General features: G+C 38.0%; 1 protein-coding gene across 4 annotated transcripts in view; it reads left to right on the top strand.

The window, feature by feature from the left end:
* Positions 1–18,859, top strand: part of EPHA6 (EPH receptor A6) — a 451,959-nt gene extending 433,100 nt beyond the window's left edge. For all 4 annotated transcript variants that reach the window (XM_051779391.1, XM_051779390.1, XM_051779389.1 and 1 more), the window contains 3 exons: positions 3,131–3,324; positions 5,301–5,450; positions 8,404–18,859. In XM_051779391.1, coding sequence (XP_051635351.1) covers positions 3,131–3,324; positions 5,301–5,450; positions 8,404–8,518 — 459 coding nt within the window. In that variant the 3' untranslated portion in view covers positions 8,519–18,859. The remainder of the gene's footprint in view (positions 1–3,130; positions 3,325–5,300; positions 5,451–8,403) is intronic.
* The last annotated feature ends 1,306 nt before the right edge of the window (positions 18,860–20,165 follow it).

Raw genomic sequence — 20,165 nt, 5'->3', positions numbered from 1 at the left:
ACCTAAGTATGAAAAAGCATGGAAATAATTAGCTACGTTAACCATAAAAAATATTCCCTTTCCATTTGATACCCATCAAGTGTTTGCCACAAAACCAGAACCAGAGAGCAGTGATGAGCCTTTTTGTTGTCAGAAACCATGCTCATGTTCCTGTTCTTCCATGTTGAAATAGGTGGGGCACTGATTTGCCATTGTGGAAAGGGTCACACCCATTGCTAAAGCTGCTGCTGTGTCCTCCTTGTAGATGCAGTTGTTTAGACCATCTCATGATTAATGTGGTGTTTCATCAATTTTAAATAGGCAAGGAAAAAACTCATTTCAAAAGAGTGAACATGTATTATCTTTAGATTTACATAATATATAATGCTATATTACTGAGAAAAATTTAGTATTTCTTCCCTTTTAGGTATCTAATTCTTCTGTTCAGAAAGATAGGTGCAGAGCAGGAGCTAAAATAAATATATAAAAACACAAATAAGGAAATAAAAAAAATCTTCCTTTGAGACTTGATTCCCATTGCAGTACTATACAGGTATCACATCTTTACTCTGGCTTCTTAGACTCTAAAAATAATACTTGCCTCACAAGAGATACTAATGAGGCAATATTTGCAGTTTATTTTTTAAATGTGCTGCTATCAATGAGAAATTATAATTATCCCAGAACCAGCTGGTATTTCTCTTCATACTGAAATGTTCCTTTAGAACAAGAGAGGAAACAAAATGCACTGTAACTTCATTTTCAAAGATATGTTATAACAGAGTGTGTCAGAGAAAATATGCCTGGAAAATTATAGTTGGGTTTGGGTTTTTCCTGAATAAATTATTTCAGAAAAAAAACACTCATCAGCCCTCTATTGTTGTTTCCAGTAAATGCAATATGTCTCATAAAAGTAGAGCAGGTTTCCTGTTGCCTTAAAAACAACATACATTTCATAAATTCATCATTTGCAACAGGCACAGTTAAATGTAAAGGTTATGATATCTGCATTTCTGGGCTGCTAAAGATTACCTCTTTAGTGAGTGTCAGCTCGGCTGTATCCCTCACTGTCATGAGTACCCGTGTTTTATGAGGCCACTGCTTGAGATACACTAATAATAAATGTAAAAATAAATGTGAATAAAATTTCACGTACATGGGGTTGAATTTCACCCACCCCGGGTCTACGAGAGCATATCTGTTATTGGCAGGCAAGGTTTTGAGGCAAATATTTCCCTGGCAATCCAGTGGCACTTTTTCCTGTGGCAGCTATTCCAGCAAACGGATTTTGGACAGTTGAAATAAATCCCAACAAGTAGCCAAAATGTCAGAGGGAAGGATCAGTGTATTGACACACCATTTACTGCTTGGTGTCACCTCTGGGGTGCAAAGCCAGTCCTGCCTGCACGTATGTGACCTGTCAACACCCACAGGTGAAGCAAATTCAGAGATCCCTACAGCAAGGAATGCTGCCTTTGGAGTAGCCCAGACTTCCCAGTGGGTCTAAAACTCACCCTGTGCAAATCCATGTTGCAAACACTTGTTTTTCATGCATAGGTGTTTTACCAGGATACGAGACGGCCAAACCCTACATAGGACCAAGTCCCCTAATTTTATAAAAGTCAAACAGCCAGCTGTGCACAGCCACAAAAGCCTTGTTCCATTTTCTGCCATGCCATGGAGGGGAGCTAAGGTCCTAACATAGCCTCATTACTCTTATTTTATTTGCATAAGGCTTGCAGCATAAGCATTAGGCATTGCTAAGCAGAGCCAACGGCATTAATTCAGAATTCAAACAGAGAACGAGGAAAATAAGATTGAATATATTGAAGCCAGAGCTAGTGCTGTAAAACATTGATTTGCTGTAAACAGTTTAATGTACCCCCTTCCAGCTGCATTAATATGTCTGCAGCATGTACATACATCTGTGTGGAAATGATGGATGTCTCCTTACAGCAGAGTGGGTATAAATGCTGTAGGTCTGCTTCTCCTAAGTGCAGTGCCTTATTAGAAATATTTTGTACAATCATTTGTACATTAGAAAACATTTAGCGTGGGTTGGATTTTTATGTGGAAGGGTTATGAATTGGTCTTATTCCTAGCTCTGTTTTTGGTCAACCACTTAGTAGCTTCCCATTCTTTTTTTATGCAAAAAATCCTGACTATGTAATTTGTATCATCATCCCCACTGCTACCACCACTCATTGCAGAATCTAGGGACCTTTTCTCCTGGTTTTTAAATCTTACATGGAATGAATCCATGTGAGCTTTTATGAATCCATTAATTTTTCCATGGATCTTACCTACTTTTGCTACTTCCTGTCAGGCAGGGCTGCTACTCTTCTTTTCAGACAATGTGTTTTTCTACTTTAGTGTTCAGTGTTTAGTGTTACTAAAAACGAGCCTTCCTTCAACTCTGATCAATTGCAATTTTTCATACATGTGATTTATCTGTGACATTGGACCTTTTTCTTTCCAAATCCTGACCAAACATGTTTCCTACATCTGCTGAATCTGAATACCTTAAGGTGTGCAGTAATACCACAATTTTAGTAACTTTTGTTGAGTCATAAACACCTTGCACAACCCAGGTTTCTGAGGGAAGCTGTGTGAAATAATGTCACTGTTAACTCAGTGTGCGGGACATTGCCTGAATTAATCAGACTTTAAGGGTCAGCAGAAACATGTCATCACCAAGTAAATTTGTCAGGTGTTTTAGTGCTTGGCTGTATTGTGACATTGCCACACACCAGCATTTTGTCAGGATGCAAATATTAGAGCATGATGGTAGCAGTGGTCACACCAGGTTAGTTTGTGGCCCTGTGACTCCCTTCAGTACAAAGTCAACCTGAAGTGGATGAAAATTACCTATTTGTTAGTTCTTTATTCTCCTCCTCCTTTTTTAGCTGTTTGAAGAGGGTGCCCAGAGAGCCTAAAAAAGTGCCTACTGTGTTTCATACACCTACAAAACATTTCATGTCTACTCTGGTTACACGTTCCTGCCAGTCCTGATTCCCCGAGTGAGGCCCCAGCAATGCACAAAGTGAGGGGGGCTGTGCCATTAATTATCATCACTGGTTTCTAATTGTCAGCTTCCCACTGTCCTTTCAGTATTTAATACCCAGTAATCACATGCACTGTATTTCTTTAGGTTATCCTGTCTATTGAAGAGGGCTACAGGCTTCCAGCTCCCATGGGCTGCCCAGCTTCTCTTCACCAACTAATGCTTCACTGCTGGCAAAAGGAGAGGAACCACCGTCCAAAATTCAGTGACATTGTCAGCTTCCTGGACAAACTGATCCGCAATCCAAGCACCCTTCACACCCTAGTGGAGGATGTACTTGTGTAAGACACTTTTGGGTACTTTTTATATATATATATATATATATATACCACAAGTGGCTATCATTATGTGTTTTAGGTGGGTGAAAGCCACAAAACCCTGGCTTCACGAAGTTATAACTTTAAGTGTCTTTTAATGTTTGCATTATTGTTAATACACTGTAAAGGGACTTTTTTTCTCAAGTCATGCAGATTGTATTAGGTTTTGGGGTTTTTTATCTCTGTTTGTACACTGTCTATATCCATAATCTTTGTGAATCTCTTTGTTCCTGGGGTTTTTTTCTTTTTTTTTTGGTGTTTCTCCTATGTGCTTGCTTCCTCTTTGTAATTTTTTTTCTCTTGTCAACAACCCGTCTCTCCACCTAACAGTGCTCAAGCAATTTCTGAACTGCCTTGGAGCAATATCCTGCAGAAAGTAGTTGTGTCTTAGCTTGCTAAATCTTTATCTGCAAAAGAATGGCAACAGTGACCAAATAAGAAATTGTGCTATTACTATTCCACAACAAATTTTTGATAGGGACTTGTTGGATTTAATGTCCATCCACTAGAGTTAGTGGCCTCTATGTGTATGTGCATATACATATATATAGATATAGATATGCCTTGCTACCTGTACCTGGGCCACTTTATTTAGCATCAGAGTAATGTATTTTTATGTCTTTTTATTTTACAACATTACTCAAGATCTAAAAAACTTATGCCTTATTGAACTATTATTGCTTGGGAAATCAAGGTTTTCTCCAATAATTTGAGAATGCTTGATGCAGTCAATCTGAATGATTACTGTGTTATGGGTAAATTAGGAGGTCAGCAGTTATTCTACAGAATTATACATATAGTAATTCAGATTGGAAGGGATCCTGGTAGGTCTTTAATTGCAGTTTGTACCTAACAGTGTTCTCCTGTCCTTCAGTTTCTCCCTCTATCATTTTGATAGTGCAAATGACAATCAGTGTACTTAATGTATTTGGATATGTGTGAGTGAAACTTGGGATGTTAAGACATTAGGCTCTGCTGCTTCCTACATTGCACATAAGTCCTCTTCCACAGTTAATGTTGGCTGGCTTTTGCTGTCTAAAATTTCATTTTAAATAAATGCTATCTTTCTCCTAAAGGCTCACATGAAGCTTTTATAAACAGCAGTGTGCCTGTTTTCTGCATTATGTTCATACAGCTTCTCTACACAAAATGTAGGAAGTCAATTGAAGTTTCGAGTCCTCCCAAGTGTGGCACACAACAGAAGAATAGAAATAAATGCCCCAAAACTGTAATCCTTATTTTTTCCCCCACCTTTCTGTTTCTGTTTATTGCAGATAAATATATCCCAGATATATGGAAAATATTAGGGGAAAGAACTCCAACAGAAATGTGACTAAATTAGTTCCTTCATTTTTTACTTGCTACTCTATATAATTCTATGTAAAAGCAAGATATAACATTTTGTTCTTTTTGCTGCTTTTAGGGTGAGTTTGAGCTTTTGAATGCTGTAATCAAAGTGTTCCTGTAGCATAATGGTATCACACTAAGGAGCCATTTGGGGGCAGGGGGGGGTTGTAGATAAATGTAAAAATCATCTCATGGTGTTCTAATTTTTTAAATTGCACCTCATGTTAAATTCTCTTTGTCCTCTACTTTGACTACTGCATTAACAAATTACTATAATCCTGAACACAATGATGTGTAAAGAAACATTCTGTGGGAACAAAAATAAGAGCAGTGGGAGAGGCCTTTTCCTCAGCCTGTTACTGAGCTGCAGGTCTTTAACAAAATGTTCTGTTTAAGTAGTGTAACTTGGCAGACTGACATGATTTATAAGCTTTAGACAACAGGTTAAAGAAATCTTCAGTTTATATCTGACCTTTACAGCTCAGACTCCTCTCTCATTCCTTCTGCCTTTCAGTAAAAACAATGTCTACCAGAGTAAATTGGGTGTCATATTTTGTACTACTTTGGTAACCTTTGCGTTTTGTTTTTTACAGAATGCCAGATTCACCTGGTGAAGTTCCAGAATATCCTTTGTTTGTGTCAGTCAGTGACTGGCTGGACTCCATAAAAATGGGTCAGTATAAAAATAACTTCATGGCAGCAGGTTTCACAACTTTGGATATGGTCTCAAGAATGAATATTGAGTAAGTATGTAATCTATTATCCCTACAGTGACTAATCAATCTGAATTTGTTTGGATGCTGCAGTGACATAATTATTGTGAAGTATGGAGCAGGGCTTTCATTTCATTTCCTACGTCAACTAACAAAAGACAAATACAGATTTTTACCACAACAACACAAGAGAAATATATGATGAAGAGACCCAGAACCAATAATTTCATTCTGTGACAACACCAAATATATCCAAGGTCAGGCAGTGAGTGTGTTTCTTGGGGAATCAGTTTTGATCTAGACCACTGAAGTCAATGGCAAAAATAATTTCTTACTTGGTTATGGTCATCATCAAGTCCACATCAGTCCTCATGAGGAAGTTGTTCCACACCTTGAGGCCCTTTTTCAACCATGTCTGATACCACTCAATTGTTTCTTTAATGAAAACCCTGCACCCACCATATAAGTGTTTGGGCAAACTATGGATTAATATGGTAGCATGCTGATAGGATCTATTTTACTTCCTATTCTCTTCCCATTAATTCCTAATCTTTTATTTGATGCTGGGACACTGTATTAATAATGGGGTCAGTTAAGATTCACCAGTTGTCCATGGGAGGTAAGGACTGGTTTTCTCCAGCGTGTGTCACTTCACATTCACCTACAGTGAATTTCAGCTGCTGCTTTATGGCACAGTCATTGTCTTCTAAGATCCTTCTAAAACTCTTCACAGGCAGTCCTTTCCCTTCCTACCCTGAACAATTCAGTCTCACCAGATGACTTTTCCACCTCTGTGCTCACCTGTTTTTCCAGACCATTTACTGATTTGTTGATCAATAATGTTCAACATTATCCCAGCATAGGTGCCTGCAGATTTCTATCAATAACAACATTGTAACACCTGACAATTTACTCCTAACTTCCTGTCTTTAAACCTGTAATTTAGTCACACAAAGACTACCTTATACTACGTATTTTGCTACACCTTGGGTTGCATAATAATTGCCCCTTATTTTCATTATAAAGCTTTTATGAGGAATCTTCTCTAAAGCTTTTGGAAAGCCAAGTGAGGTGTATCAAATGAATCACCTTCATCCATACATATGCTCCACTGGAAACAGGTAATTTTCTAAAACAGAACTCTTCTTTGCAAATGCCGTGGTGAGTCGGGTAGATCATTTATCCAAGCATCCAATAATTCCATGCTTTACTGTAGTTTCTGTTATGCCCTGTCATTGCAGACTCACAGGTCTGTGGCTCCACAGATCTTCCCTGGAAACACTTTGTCTGGCACCACACTCCATGTCTCAGGCACCAAGAAATTTTTAAGCATGTGGAACACAGCTGATAAACTCCTGCTCTCACATCCCTGTTAGTGATTCCACTATTTCATCCTTGTTCCACTGTTCCATCTTTTAGAACTCTTGGCTAAATATTGTCTCGTTTTGGAGGTGGGTTTTTGCTTGTTTTTCAGTTTGTCCTATAACCTCCCCTCAACTTCAGACAGATACTTCACAAGTCCCCCAGAAAGGATCTGGTAGAGGAGTCACTTCAATTTTTTCTGCAGTGAATTCCAACACAAACAAATGGTTTAGTCTTCCAACAGTGGCCAGTCTTTCAGAGCTCTTTTATACTCAAATCATCACTAGATTCTACAAACTTTCTGGCAGGTTTCTGGTACCCAGTGAGTCTGCAAAAATATTTATTATGATTTTTATTTTTGGTATTACTTCATTTGTTGGGGGTTTTTTCTGTTTGTTCACGAAGTTCTCTTTTAGCCTGCCTTACTGTGCTTTTACAGATAATCTAAGGTTATCATCCTTTCTACTTTCTTTCTTTAGATACTACTTCAATCTTTTGAAAGATCCCTTCTTTCTTCAAATAACCTCCATTACCCAAGACCTGCTGGCTTCTTTCTGTGCTTTATCAGGCCTTCCTTGATAAGTGCTAAGCACTGGTCTTGCATTTCTAATACTACTCTCCACCACAAAGCTTTATTCTTTTAGCTGACTGCTTTTAGCTTCTCAGATTCTCAGTATTTTTGCCCAGCCCCTGCTGACCTCAAGTGTTGTGTATCATCCCCCGCGTGGACATTAAGCCTAAGTACATAATAGTCGCCAGTTATCCATTGGGTCTTCATCTGGAGGATACAGAGGCAGGTATCTTGAACTGAAAATCTGAAGCTCATAAAGGTCATGCCTCACCCCATGAACTCCTTTAGCAGCTGCATCCTCAAACATTTAGGATATCTAAACAAGCACTGTCTATGTATGTCACAGTGTGGGATTTGCACAATTGACAAGGCGTAGCTGAAGTTTCCTGCCCTCATCACCTCTGTGGTCTTTTCTCAGCATCTTGCAGCTGGGGATGTTTACAGAACAACTAAACTAGTGGATTGTGGTGAACTCTGAGGGTTCTTGACTTCATTCCTGCCAAAGCTCTGTGGGTGAGCTCCCTGCTCTGGGGCACAGGTCTAGATGAGATGAAGGGAAACTGGGAGGGAAATCTGGGTCAGGCTGGAAGATTCACTGCTGGTTTGACTTTAGAACATCTCTCACTACCATTCCCCAGATCATCAGAAGCACAACCTCTGTCTGTTTTTTCTGTCTCAGGACTGCAGTAGTGAGTGTATCAGCCCCAATGTTTTGCAAATATGAGTAGGAAACATTTGCTACTACAACATTACTAAAAATGTGAAGAGTTTTAGAACCCACCTTCCAGATTATTCCTCAAGACTTGGAAAAATTACTTGACGGTTACTATCACAAAAGCCCCAGTGTTCTAACTGCATATTTTTTATTAGATTCTTTTTCTTAAATTACTGTCTTTAAAAAGTTGAAGTTGGCAGGTCAAGAAAACTTGAACATTTACAGCTTCCCAGTCAGGAAGGTAAAAAAAGAACAGTTCATCATAAATTTATATTCTTTTGTGTACAACAGGCTTTACTATACTTGCATCCAAGATGAAACTTTCTATCTTGCAGTGACATTAGAAGAATTGGAGTTGTACTCATTGGACACCAGAGACGAATAGTCAGCAGTTTACAGACTTTGCGGTTACACATGATGCACATACAGGAGAAAGGATTTCATGTATGAAAGTACTAGAACCAACTGTGTTTTGTGCCTCAGCATTTCTAAAATGGAAAAATATTCTCATTCTTTCCTTCTGCTCTTCCCAACTTCGAGGACTGAAGTCTCCTGTTCAGACTTTAAAAGTACTTCAATGATAATGCTTCCAAACCGGAGTTTTTAATCACACTGCACAGCTCCTCCACCAGTTATCTGCCGATAAAATCCTGGCCTACTGCAAGACTCTTGCTACACATTGATGAATAACTCAGCATGGATGTGTAACTTTGTATAACAGTATTTGGGAAACTTTCATGAACTTACTTGAAAGTAGTAATCTATTTGGCCTGGTGTGGCTTCTTTATCGATGTATTTAGAGTTTGCTGGTAGATCAAAAAAGTATTTGACTTATTTCATGTTCTGTGACCATGTAACTTCCAATACCAAATGTGCAATCAAAAAGAAGTTTAACATAAATATTTATTTTATCTCTTAATTAAATCCAAATGTATGGGTCCTATCATTATATTACTTTACAATAGTTTGAAAGCTGGTAAGATGGTGTCTCAAAATATTACTATTGTTTGCAGAAACGACTGATGATTTTATGTAGCGAGTTTTCATTGTGTGAATAATTGGAAGGCTAATGAGAGTAATCTGTTTGAAATCTTAAGGAAGGTCCTTGATTTTTAATTACTTCAGCACTCGACACTTTTTATGCTTTAAATTTTTATGATTAGGTTGGAAAACATGTTCATCCCTGGGATTCCTCACCATCCTTCATTGTTATTTTTTTTTAATGTAATACTCAGCATTTGCTTCTACTACATGGCAAATATTCACCGGAAAACTGATTGTAACGTTTCCATGACCACATGTAAAACAGTTGTCAGCTGTATTGTGGCCACACAGACTTTAGAAAGCTTTCTGTTCCAGAAATGCAGGTCTCTGCTGCTTGTACTTGGGCATAATTCCCAGCAGCAGTAGCAGACCTTAGAGGGCCAGCCATCAGTGGGGTGATGTGGTTATTCCCGTGGGAGCAGGCCAGCCGTGTCCTCCTCCAGCTGAGGGCAGCGCTACAACCACCCGCTGATGCTGGAAGTTACACGCTGCAGGAGTCAGCTATCTTGTACATGGGCAGGAAAGGAGATGTAGGACAGCAGTGTGGCAACATGTTGCCTTGACTCTGCTTCTGACTGCTTTTAGAAGTGAAAAAGCAGATTCTGCTGAAATGGAGCTCTGGTCACTACAGGCTGGATCTTCATTTAGTACAAATATCTAAAGGACATCCATGATAATTACCTTTAGAACCCTTCAATAGCCATATTTACATGCAAGAAAACGTCTGCAAAGGCCTGACATAATATTTGTACCTCTCTTAAGACTTACAGCTTTCATGTTTTATTCAGACAACTCACATGGACATGCTGGGCTACACTTCCAAATTTTTGCATGGGATACGCACTACTGGGAACAAGGGAGCGACTGCATGTCTGTGTGCTGTGAAACCACACACAGATCTACAATGCATGTCACATGTAACCTGGCTGCAGATGCTTTTTGTTGACTTATACGTGGTTTGGAGGATATTTTTGAGTTATGTGGCATTCCAGTATACTCGAGCCTTACAACTCTTCTGTTGAAACGTGCATCTTGGGTAATTAGTATAGTATGTGTGTATATCAAAATGAGCTGACTACTTTATGTAATCATAACGATATTTACCGCTTAATTTGCAGCTTGTAAATGTATTTCCTAACTCTTGGAAAAGGCTGCCATTGCGTATCAGTGGCAAAGAACAAAAATCAGAAAGTAACTCAAAAAAGATAATGCTTCCAACCAGATCACAGAGTAAGACACGCTAGGCCTGATTCGCTGTTGTCACTTTATGTTGGAATAACTGCATTAATTTAGAAGAGATAACAACAGTGCACTAAGTAAACTTTCCTTTCTTTCCTTTAAAAAAAAATTAAAAGGCAGATTTAACTGAGGAGCAAGTTTCATAAAGATCAAGATTCACCGGGGTGTTCCACAATGCCAATTGGATGAGCTTGTTTAAAGCAGAGCAGCTCCAGTCCTGTTCTAGCTACAAAGGTAATTTTGCCAGCATGAGTAGGAGCAAGTTTCACAAAGATCAAGATTCACTAGGGTGTTCCACAAGGCCAATTGGATGAGCTTGTTTAAAGCAGGGCTTGTTTAAACAAGTTCCAGTCCTGTTCTAGCTACAAAGGTAATTTTGCCAGCATGAGCAGTCCCCCCTTAACTCAGTAGGACTGCACAAGCACGTGTGTTTTGCAGGATCGCAGGCCTTTAGTGGGGGGAAAAAAAGCATCTGTTCTTTCCTGTGACTGTCACTTGAAAAATTCCACCCCGATTCCACATCTGAATAATTTTTTGGTAAAAGTTCTCTTATGGAAAGAAAATCATACCGACCTGAAGCCCAGAGTAATTTGAAAGCTGATTTTCCTTTATCATTTAATTATCCATTTTGCTTGCCATTGCTTCCATGGGCCAACAATGGGACATGTGTGGAAGAAGCCTCTCCCACAATTAAATACATTACTGATGAGGTATGAGTCTGCTATTTGTTAATGGGGTTTCAAAACCATCCAGAACTGATCCAAACCATGTATGTGCACTTTCAGATTGTCTTTTGCAAGATTTTTCATTTCTGGTATTGAGGATTGGCAGAATGACATTGTTACATGCACACAACCTGGATATATTTCATGAAAATATATTTCTAAATTTATCACACTACTGAAAATATATTTTCAATAGAAAAAAATATAACAATATTAAAACATTTATTAATCAGATATATTTTTTATATAACCAGTGTTTGAGTAAAAAGAAAGGAAAGAACAAGGGATTCTTTGAGTGAGGACATTTATTAATAACATTGTAAATCCAGGATTTTGTGAGTTTATACAGTTTGTTTTTCTGTTGTTGTTGTGGTGCAGTATGACACTTCTATAATAGTTATCTTGATCAAATTTACATTTTCCTCATTTTGGAAACATTTTATTTGCTCTTGTGCTGAGTCCAAGTCTACTCTTGGTTTGGGGTTTCTTTCCCATTTTATCATTTAAAAACAAACACATAACAGGTGTTATTTTTCAAATGTGATCTTAATTCTGTGCAGGCCACAAATGTATATGTGAAACTAGACTAGCTTTCTTTGTTACAGTGGATACTTTCTTCAGGTGAAAATTAGCTCTAATTATCCTGCATATTGCAGTATGCAGTTGGAGTTTAAATTTCACAAATTTAAGCAAATTTAGTAGGCTGTTTCTGAGAATCTGGCCCACATTACTGAGTGCTTCATGACTAAAAGCAGTCACTGACAGTTCACAAAATAAAGCGTGTGTGATATGCAAGCAACAACAACAAAAAAGGTATTAAAATGTGGGCATCATAAAGACATCATTCTAAGTTATTTATAAGTAATATTCATGTGTAGATTTTTCTCACAGCTCTGATTTCATTGATCTAGAATAAAATCATCTATGGGCACTATTACCACCCAGTGATACTTGTGTATCACTTAAGCCTCCAAGACAGCTTAAGTGAGGGCCTTGACTGCTGAGCAGGACCAGGGCAGTGTCTCTTGGCTGGTACGTGCATCCCACCCCTTTCCATCGTGTGGCCAATCCCAGTCCTTCCAAAGCTGACTGACAACCAACCTGGACATGCAGCCAAGTGGGGTGGTCATCTAACCTAGAAACCATACCAGTCATCCTTACTACCCCCACTTGTCAGTCAGAGACCTGAGACCTGCTGGGAGGAATCCTTCTGACCTAATTTTGGAGGTCTGCATTTGAGCTGGTCACCCGAGGCTCCCTTTTAATCAGCAAAGTGGGCTCCTGTAAGATGTGAGTCATCTGAAAATTCTATCTATCTATCTATCTATCTATCTATAAATAAAACTATCTACTTCTGGGTTAGATGAATTGTGCTAAAGAAACACCTGTTTCTCTGCATTCAGTGATAGCTCATATCCAGCCACCTGTGCTCAGTCAGATGAATCTCATGCCATAATTGTATCCAGTTCTCATGCTGAACCTGTGAAAAAGAGAGGATCTTGTTCATAATGCTGATGTTAAAATTGAAAAAATCATAGCAGAAGGTTTAGTAGATTTTAGTCATGAGGTGTTTCCACACTGGAATTACTGAGAAGCAATAGGATGCCATGAGGTGAAAGGAAGAGAATTGGGTGATGTAAATCAAATTTTTTTTTTAAACAAAAGTTATCCTTTTTGTTTCCCAGGGACATAAATCCAGTGTCTGTCCAATAAAAGCTTAGACACATGCTATGCTTTAGGACATCAGCCAGGACTTTTCAGCATAAGGCAATCCTTTAATTTCAATCAGTGCACTCAACAACTAATTCAAATAAATTAATTGCTCTAGACAAACATTCTTCTCCAAAATTGTGCTAGGTGTTAGTTGGATTATTCTGGCACAGAACTCTCAGACTGCAGTACTTTGATTTTTACATAATTTAAGACTGACTATCTATTTGCCATTTCTTAACATAATGAGCCTAACATGGGCTTCAATAATTTCTTTTTCAGTTCATATTCCTATAGGATCCAAAGGTGGGTCATAAGTAACATACAGATGCCCTTTATCCAGGTGTAGTTGAGATTTACCATGTGCAGTAGCTGGGATTGTGAAGGTGCCCACTGAGACTCTACTAATCTCAGCAATTTCCATGTCAGAATGACCCCATGGGACTGGATCAGCACGGACAACTCACTTCTAATCCAGTCCAACATATCTTTAGTTATGGCCATAATAAAAAGTCTGTCTCCCATTGCATCTTCTAGGGAAAGTACTACAAATAGAAATACTTATGGCATTTGCACATGGTTGAAGAGCACTGTATTCTGTTAAATAGTTTTCTTCCAGAATACCCTTGTTTACCAGTTGTAATTGATCTTTCTTGAATAAATGGCAAGGATAATTTTTTTCTTTTTTTATAATGATACTCTTTTTTTTTTTGAGAATAAAGGAAAGACATATTGGGCTGGGCTAACTCTTAGTAGGACAATGATCTTGCAATCTTCTGGGGAGACAAATGAATCAGTACCGAAAAGGAAAAAAGAATCCCTAAAGCCTACAATAAAGTAAAAAGGGAAGAGCTGTCCATGTCGTGCCAAGGAGCTCTAACAAAACCACAAAAGAGTTGTGTAAGAGAGTTGCAGGTACTCACAGCTCACACACATCTTCTACCATCAAATACTGTATTTAGTGGTGCACACTGCTCATCCCTGAGTGCTATGGTTGTATATAGTTCCTCAGATTATGAACCTGGATAAGGCAAACACATTAGGGTTATAAAACATTTGTCTATATGTACATAAAGAACTGTAAATATAACGTATATCATCATGTCTGAGGTTTTTCAAACCTACAAATTAATTAGCTATTACCAATAACAATAATGGGATTGATCTGCTCCATTGGCTTTTAAAATGTTTAATGGCATGCACTGTATGTGTGTTGCTCTTCCCAAACTTCCTTGGCTTGTTATCTGGAAAGGGACAGCCTCTCTTTTCCTTCACTGGCAGAAAAAAAACATTTTCAAACTGGCTTACAGAAAGTTGATTACCCTTCTACTGCCACCTCACCCAACCCCTTCCTACTGGTTCCCTTCCAGAGAACAACTAATTACTGTAGAAATCAGTGATCACATAGGGGAGGCATTATTATAATAATAATTATTATTATAATAAGATGTAGTCCATGCTATAAAAAGTTTGGGCTCCTCTGCTGAAGTCACCAAAGATGTTTAAGCAGTAAATAAATTATTTTCTTTTAAGTAGCCATTTTTAGACACTTTGGAGGTTAAAATGAGGGAAACTTTAAAGGGAGTATGAGTAAGGATATGCCAGCATATAGTAGAAAAAGATGTACTGCATTTTAGAAAGGAAAACTAACAAAAATGATGAAAAACATAAGGTTGAAAAATGGATGAGTTAAAATATATTTCCATATTTTATATGTGAAATAATGTAATGTCAGTTCAGTGAAATCTATTTGTGTGTATGTTCCTTTAAATATGCCACATGAGTATCTCTTACCTTTATTTCCTGGAAGAGATTTCCCAAGTACCTCTCTCTTCCACAAAAGTTTAGCATATTATCTGACTTTTCATACCTGTGTAATTAAACTGGAATAAAAAAAAAATGCAAGTTCTGACACTGAAGACAGAGGGGAAAAAAAAAATATATTAAAAAGATCAGTCTCAAAGTAATTTGAGGTTTTCACACGTGTTCTTCTCTCTTCCCATCCAAAATTTTGACCTATATCAAACTATCTGAGCTCTTTGAATAGTAGTTGATTGATGTATCAGTAATAATCTAAGTGCTGTGCCATGCTCAGAAACTCCTGAATCTGTAAACACTTATGTATTTCCGCAGCTTATTTCATATAAGAAGGATGACTTGAAATGGGACCATATACATGAGCAGGACTTGCAAATCAAAATTCCTACAAAATATTTTTAAAGCAGCATGAGATAACATATTTTGTCATTCTTTCAAACTTCAGTACCATATATAGTTTCCTTGAGGAGTCCAGTATATTCACTGACCCCATCACAAAATCTCTTGCACGTATTCTTGATATATGAGTAGATATGGTTAAAATTTGAGAATAAACCATAATATTATACTGGTACCTCTTCATTACTGAAAATTCAATGAAGAACCGTTAAGCAGCAGCATGTGTGTTGAGCATGGTAGGCAAGCCAAACCCCTGGGACTTAAAACTCACAAATCAAAGAGAAATCTAGCTCTCTGTGTTCTGAACTATGTGACAACTGGGGCCTTGACTGTGTAGAATTGACCCTGTATCTGGAATCTGAAAAATAAGATTTTGGACAAATCTGCTTTGGAATCTAAATATTCATTTCTGGTTGTGGATGATAAAAAAGTTCCCGCTGAAACAGTCTGGGGAGTATTTTCACAATATCATCACTGCATAACGCTCTGAGTGATAGGAAAAAAAATCTACTTGTTGATTTTCCAGGATCCAGTCTACAACAAAAAAAAACCAGGTACAGTTGTCATTATTTAGATTAGAACATCCAGCAGACACAGTTCTGTAACCCATGAGTACTTGTCCTTATTGTTGCATACTGACTTTTTTGAGAGGAACCTAAATAAACAGTGAAGAATAGAACTATCCAGTTAAGAGTGGCTTACAAACTGAGTTTCAGGCTGAGCTTGACTTGAAAATGATTAAGAAGCAAAAAGGAAAAGCATAATAGGATTCTTTTTTTCTTTAGGAAGTTGAATGCTCTGAGCTGTAAAACTTACCATCACAGTCTCTATGTAAAATAGATCAGCTGAAAAAGACAAAGGGCAGCCAGTGTTCCAAATCTGTTGATTATTTCAGTTACTAAATGTCAAACTCACAAGTTCCATTTTTGTCTTGGGAAGGTTCTGCTCTAAAACACCCTGTATTTCCAAATCCTGCTGAGTGATTTTAATAACCTTTTTGATAGGGTAATTCCTAGGACAATGATCTAACTGTGAGGAACTAAATGTTTCTGTGTCAACAGGCAATATGCTTGCTGTGATCAAAATCCATGGGAGTTTGCTACTGACTTCTGTGGCAGTGGGGTGAAGCCCTATGTCATACATAGTGTGTAAGCTTCAGCTCTCCAAACAGACTCTCCTTCACCCTGCTACTGTCAAGGCTGATTTGCTGTTGGTGAACCAGCTCTTATTAGGACATGTGCTGTCTTGTCACTCAAATGGATTGCCAGAACTTTTTGCTAGTTTCAATTTCTCTGTTGAAGTGTTTTAGGTTCTTCAGGGCATGACCCAAAGTCAGTTATATCCATAAGATGATGTCAATAGACTGAAACAGGTTTTAAATCAAAGGTTTTTACAGATTTGTGTGGAATGGATGGCCTCATTTAATGGGGGAGAAGAGAGTGAACTGAGCCTAAAAGACAAGGCCACTGCCTCAGGGATGTGATCAAATAGGCCATGGTTGCCTTCAACACGGCAAAGATAAACTGCAAGGTGCAAAAGGTGGTTGCTTCACTGTTGTTTCACCTGGAATGGTCAACTCTGACTTTGGAATAAGTAATTAAAATTATCTCCACACCTAATAGAGTATCTAACATGAATGGTTTGGGTTTGTAGGTTTTTTTCCCCCAGATAATTCCCAAGACTTCAGGATTTAAATTCAGGATAAAATAACCACCCCCACCAAACAAACAGAAGCTAGAAAACAAATAGGATTTGTCTATCTTTCTTCTTTCCTAATCTTAAACCGTTATGCAATATGATCTCCCTCTCACAATGGAAGTCCTAGCTGAGCATGTGCCTCTTTGAACAAGCTGCTTCATACTCCTAGTGCATTGCAGGAGTTTTGAGATTTTCCAGTTAATGAAAGGCACAGTAGCTAATAAAATAACTAATGCCCTCTTAGTGGATCTGTTGATTGGATTCTTTCATTAATTCTCTATCTCAAGAAAACCATCCTACTCCAAGATTCCCAGCAAGTAAACCTATAGGCATTTTAAAGCTTATGGCCATGATATCCTATCTGCCTGTCCCCAAGAAACAGTTAATTTGAATTGGCAGTGTAGCATTTTTATCAGCATTTCTTCCGCAGCAATTTCATCTCCCAACTTTTCTAAGTAAGGTTTATTTTGTATTAAAAGTGGGAAAAGGTGTTTCTTTGTTAACTGTGGTGAAGGGACTGGATTCAGAGTATGTTGCTCTCACCTAGAGCCTCCCATCTGGCTTCTGTTAAGGCCAATGTCAAAATTCTCTGCTGGTATCAGTTACATCATGCACAGCAATGTGTGACTGAAAACCCAGAGACTCACAAAAAGGGCTTGTTCTTTGGTGCAGTATAACTCCTATTGACTTCAGTAACTTCTCTGTACTTCTCAGGATTGCACCTGTAGTTTAGCAAGGAAAAAAAAATAAATCTTTAAAGGATCATGTGAAACCCTGTTTACTGAAAGGCAAAAGTTTATTTTGTAGAAAAGCAGCATTCATTGATCGAGTTAGAATTAACTGTTTTCATTTTGTCATCACTTTTTTTAGAAAAAACAGACCACTCTGACTCATAGAAAAAAAAATACAAGAAAAATATTTTACTACCTTCCAAAAATGAGCTTTGATTTACTCTTGGAAGATAACGTGGTTGGTATGCTTTCTCAGGATAGCCTCTATCTATTTCTGTGTGTTGGTTTTAAACGTATCTGAATTAAAAGGGGTTTTAATCTCTGTCTCTTCTGTGAAATTAGATTGTACACAACTAAATATGACTGCTCTTCATAGTTTGCTGTTCTAGCATAGCCATAAAATGTATCAATGTATGTGTAAATATGAATAAATATTTGATGACAGACACTTTAGATTATATATTTAAGCAGCCATGTCAAAACTTTAAAGGTAGATGGCTTCAAAAGCAATGGTATAATCATAATACTCGCAAACTATTTTACAAACAAACCGTGGCCTCAGCACTGATCTCATATCCTTACCAGTAGTCTGAAACTCACTTTTTCTTTAAAGACCCATTGTTTTGCCACTGCTTCTTTTCCTCTTACCGAGGCTTGTTTGAATAATGACAGCTCCCTGTGGCTCAGTCTTCACCACTCATCTCACAGCCAAGCAGCCTTGGTACTGCAGTACCGGGGGTTCTGCACCTCTGAGCTGCATCTCCACCAGTTCTGAACTCGTGTAGCCTTGCACAACACAGACAGGATCTGCTCGTTCTGGGAGACTGAACATTTCACAGCCGGTGTCGTTGGTTTCCCCCTGGGACTACCTCCCTCCTCACAATTACTTTCCTTCTCTTATATATCTCCCATACACGTTCCCACTGCATTTTCTTTCTGCCTTTTTGCCTGTTTATAACAGTACTGTAGGAATCTGTGAAATAAAAAACTCACTGTACTGATTTGCAGTCCCAAGGGGAATTTACATTAGAAGTGAAGTTGTTATTATTTACTGAAAAGTTGGTGTTATCTTCTTTTTTTTTTAATTATTATTCTATTCCTACAATAATATGATGTTCCATGTAAATTTTCATGTGCTGGCATGCCTACAAGTTAATAGTGTAATAGAATGCTCAGCTCTCAACATTAGAGTGTTTTTAAGGTGAATTGCATTACATATGCCATCTCTTTACAGCAAGAATATGGGGTTTGGCAAAACTACCTGCTGAGCAACATAATGAGATTTTTGTACAAAGTACAAGTTATTGATTATTATTGTATTTTATTTTTCTATGATTTCCTAAGAGGCATTATCAGGTCTTACAGATGGGGTAAGCCTGTTTATTAAGATATTTATTAGCAAATAAAAGTTACAGTACTGGTGGTTATTTTTGAGTTAATGGTGTTTGTTTTCCTTAAGTTACTAATATAATGATACACGGTGAAGCCTGTCATACATGATCATGCAACAAACAACCCAGCTGCTTAAATAGGGTGGTGTACTAATAAAGATGGACCAGCAATATGTTCTAACACTTGAGATGCTTCAGGGTGATGGTGGTTTTTTTCAGCTAAGGAATGCTTAATCATAGAGGCCTCTTTTGTGCTTACCACTGAACATTTATGCCCTGATAAGCGTCTTGTCAAAATGCACACATGGCTCACAGATATCAGGACAAGACTGTACACATTAAAAGTTCCAAAAACCAGCGCTCTCTCCTTGGGAAACACTGTGAATGAATTTTAAAGGGGTTTTAATTCGCTATTAAGATTCTGCAGTACTGGTTCACCCTCCTTATGGTGATTCACAGAGCCATGCAACTCCTTCTCTAGTGGTTTTCAAAGCTTTCACCGACAGAAGCGGCTTTAAAACTGATGGTATTATGTAAATAATACCAGGGCAATACACAGCAATTCACAAAGATGTGAATGCCATATACAATAACCAGACCCTACATCAAAAAGTTCAAAGTTATAATTACCCTTTCACTGCAAATCAGCACAGGCATGCCATGCAAAACTGAACAGCAGTACGCGTGGATTAATAGGAAATGAATGTCAGATGCCCACAGTCCATTAAGTTCTGCATATTTTACATGGGAAGAGCTTTCTCACTAAGGACTGTCAGGTTTAACACAGTGTATATAATGAAGAATGAATATTTTATTTTCAATACGGTTACAGAAATGCCTTTACCATTCTGTGTTCTCCATTGAATTCAGAATTACTTCTTAGGTATGGACTGATTTCAAAAGAGAGGATACCCTCCTCTACCACACAGATACCCCACAACCTGATTAGCTTTTAGAAAGTGTTTCCTCCCATAATTTCACTCTGGGATTTATTCTACTGTCTTTGCCTTTAATGGCTCATAATGCCACTACGAGGGAATCTTACCTTTTGGTCAGAACCTTCCTATCATAGGGAAATCATGAAATCATGACTGTCATTTACCTCAAACCTTTACTAATGATGAAAGCAACAATAAGAATTAGAAAGCCAAACAACAGGCAAAATATTTGCAGTATTTTTGAGCTTTGCAAGTCAGTGGGAGCTTCTGACAAGATTTTTAGCAAAAAGGACTGTTCACTATCAAACAGTTGTTTCCTCTGCTCTCCCTCCTCTCTTCAGGGCAGAAGTTGAGACTGTAGTTGGAAAGTTGCATTCAGCATACATGAAACTTGAATAAATTCG

The sequence above is a fragment of the Manacus candei genome, unplaced genomic scaffold (genome assembly GCF_025592945.1).
Source record: "Manacus candei isolate 608988 ecotype Guabito, Panama unplaced genomic scaffold, ASM2559294v1 h1tg000014l, whole genome shotgun sequence".
In the NCBI taxonomy this organism is placed as follows: Eukaryota; Metazoa; Chordata; class Aves; order Passeriformes; family Pipridae; genus Manacus; species Manacus candei.
The sequence above is the reverse complement of the archived record's forward strand: the minus strand, read 5'-3'. Positions and strand labels throughout refer to the sequence as shown.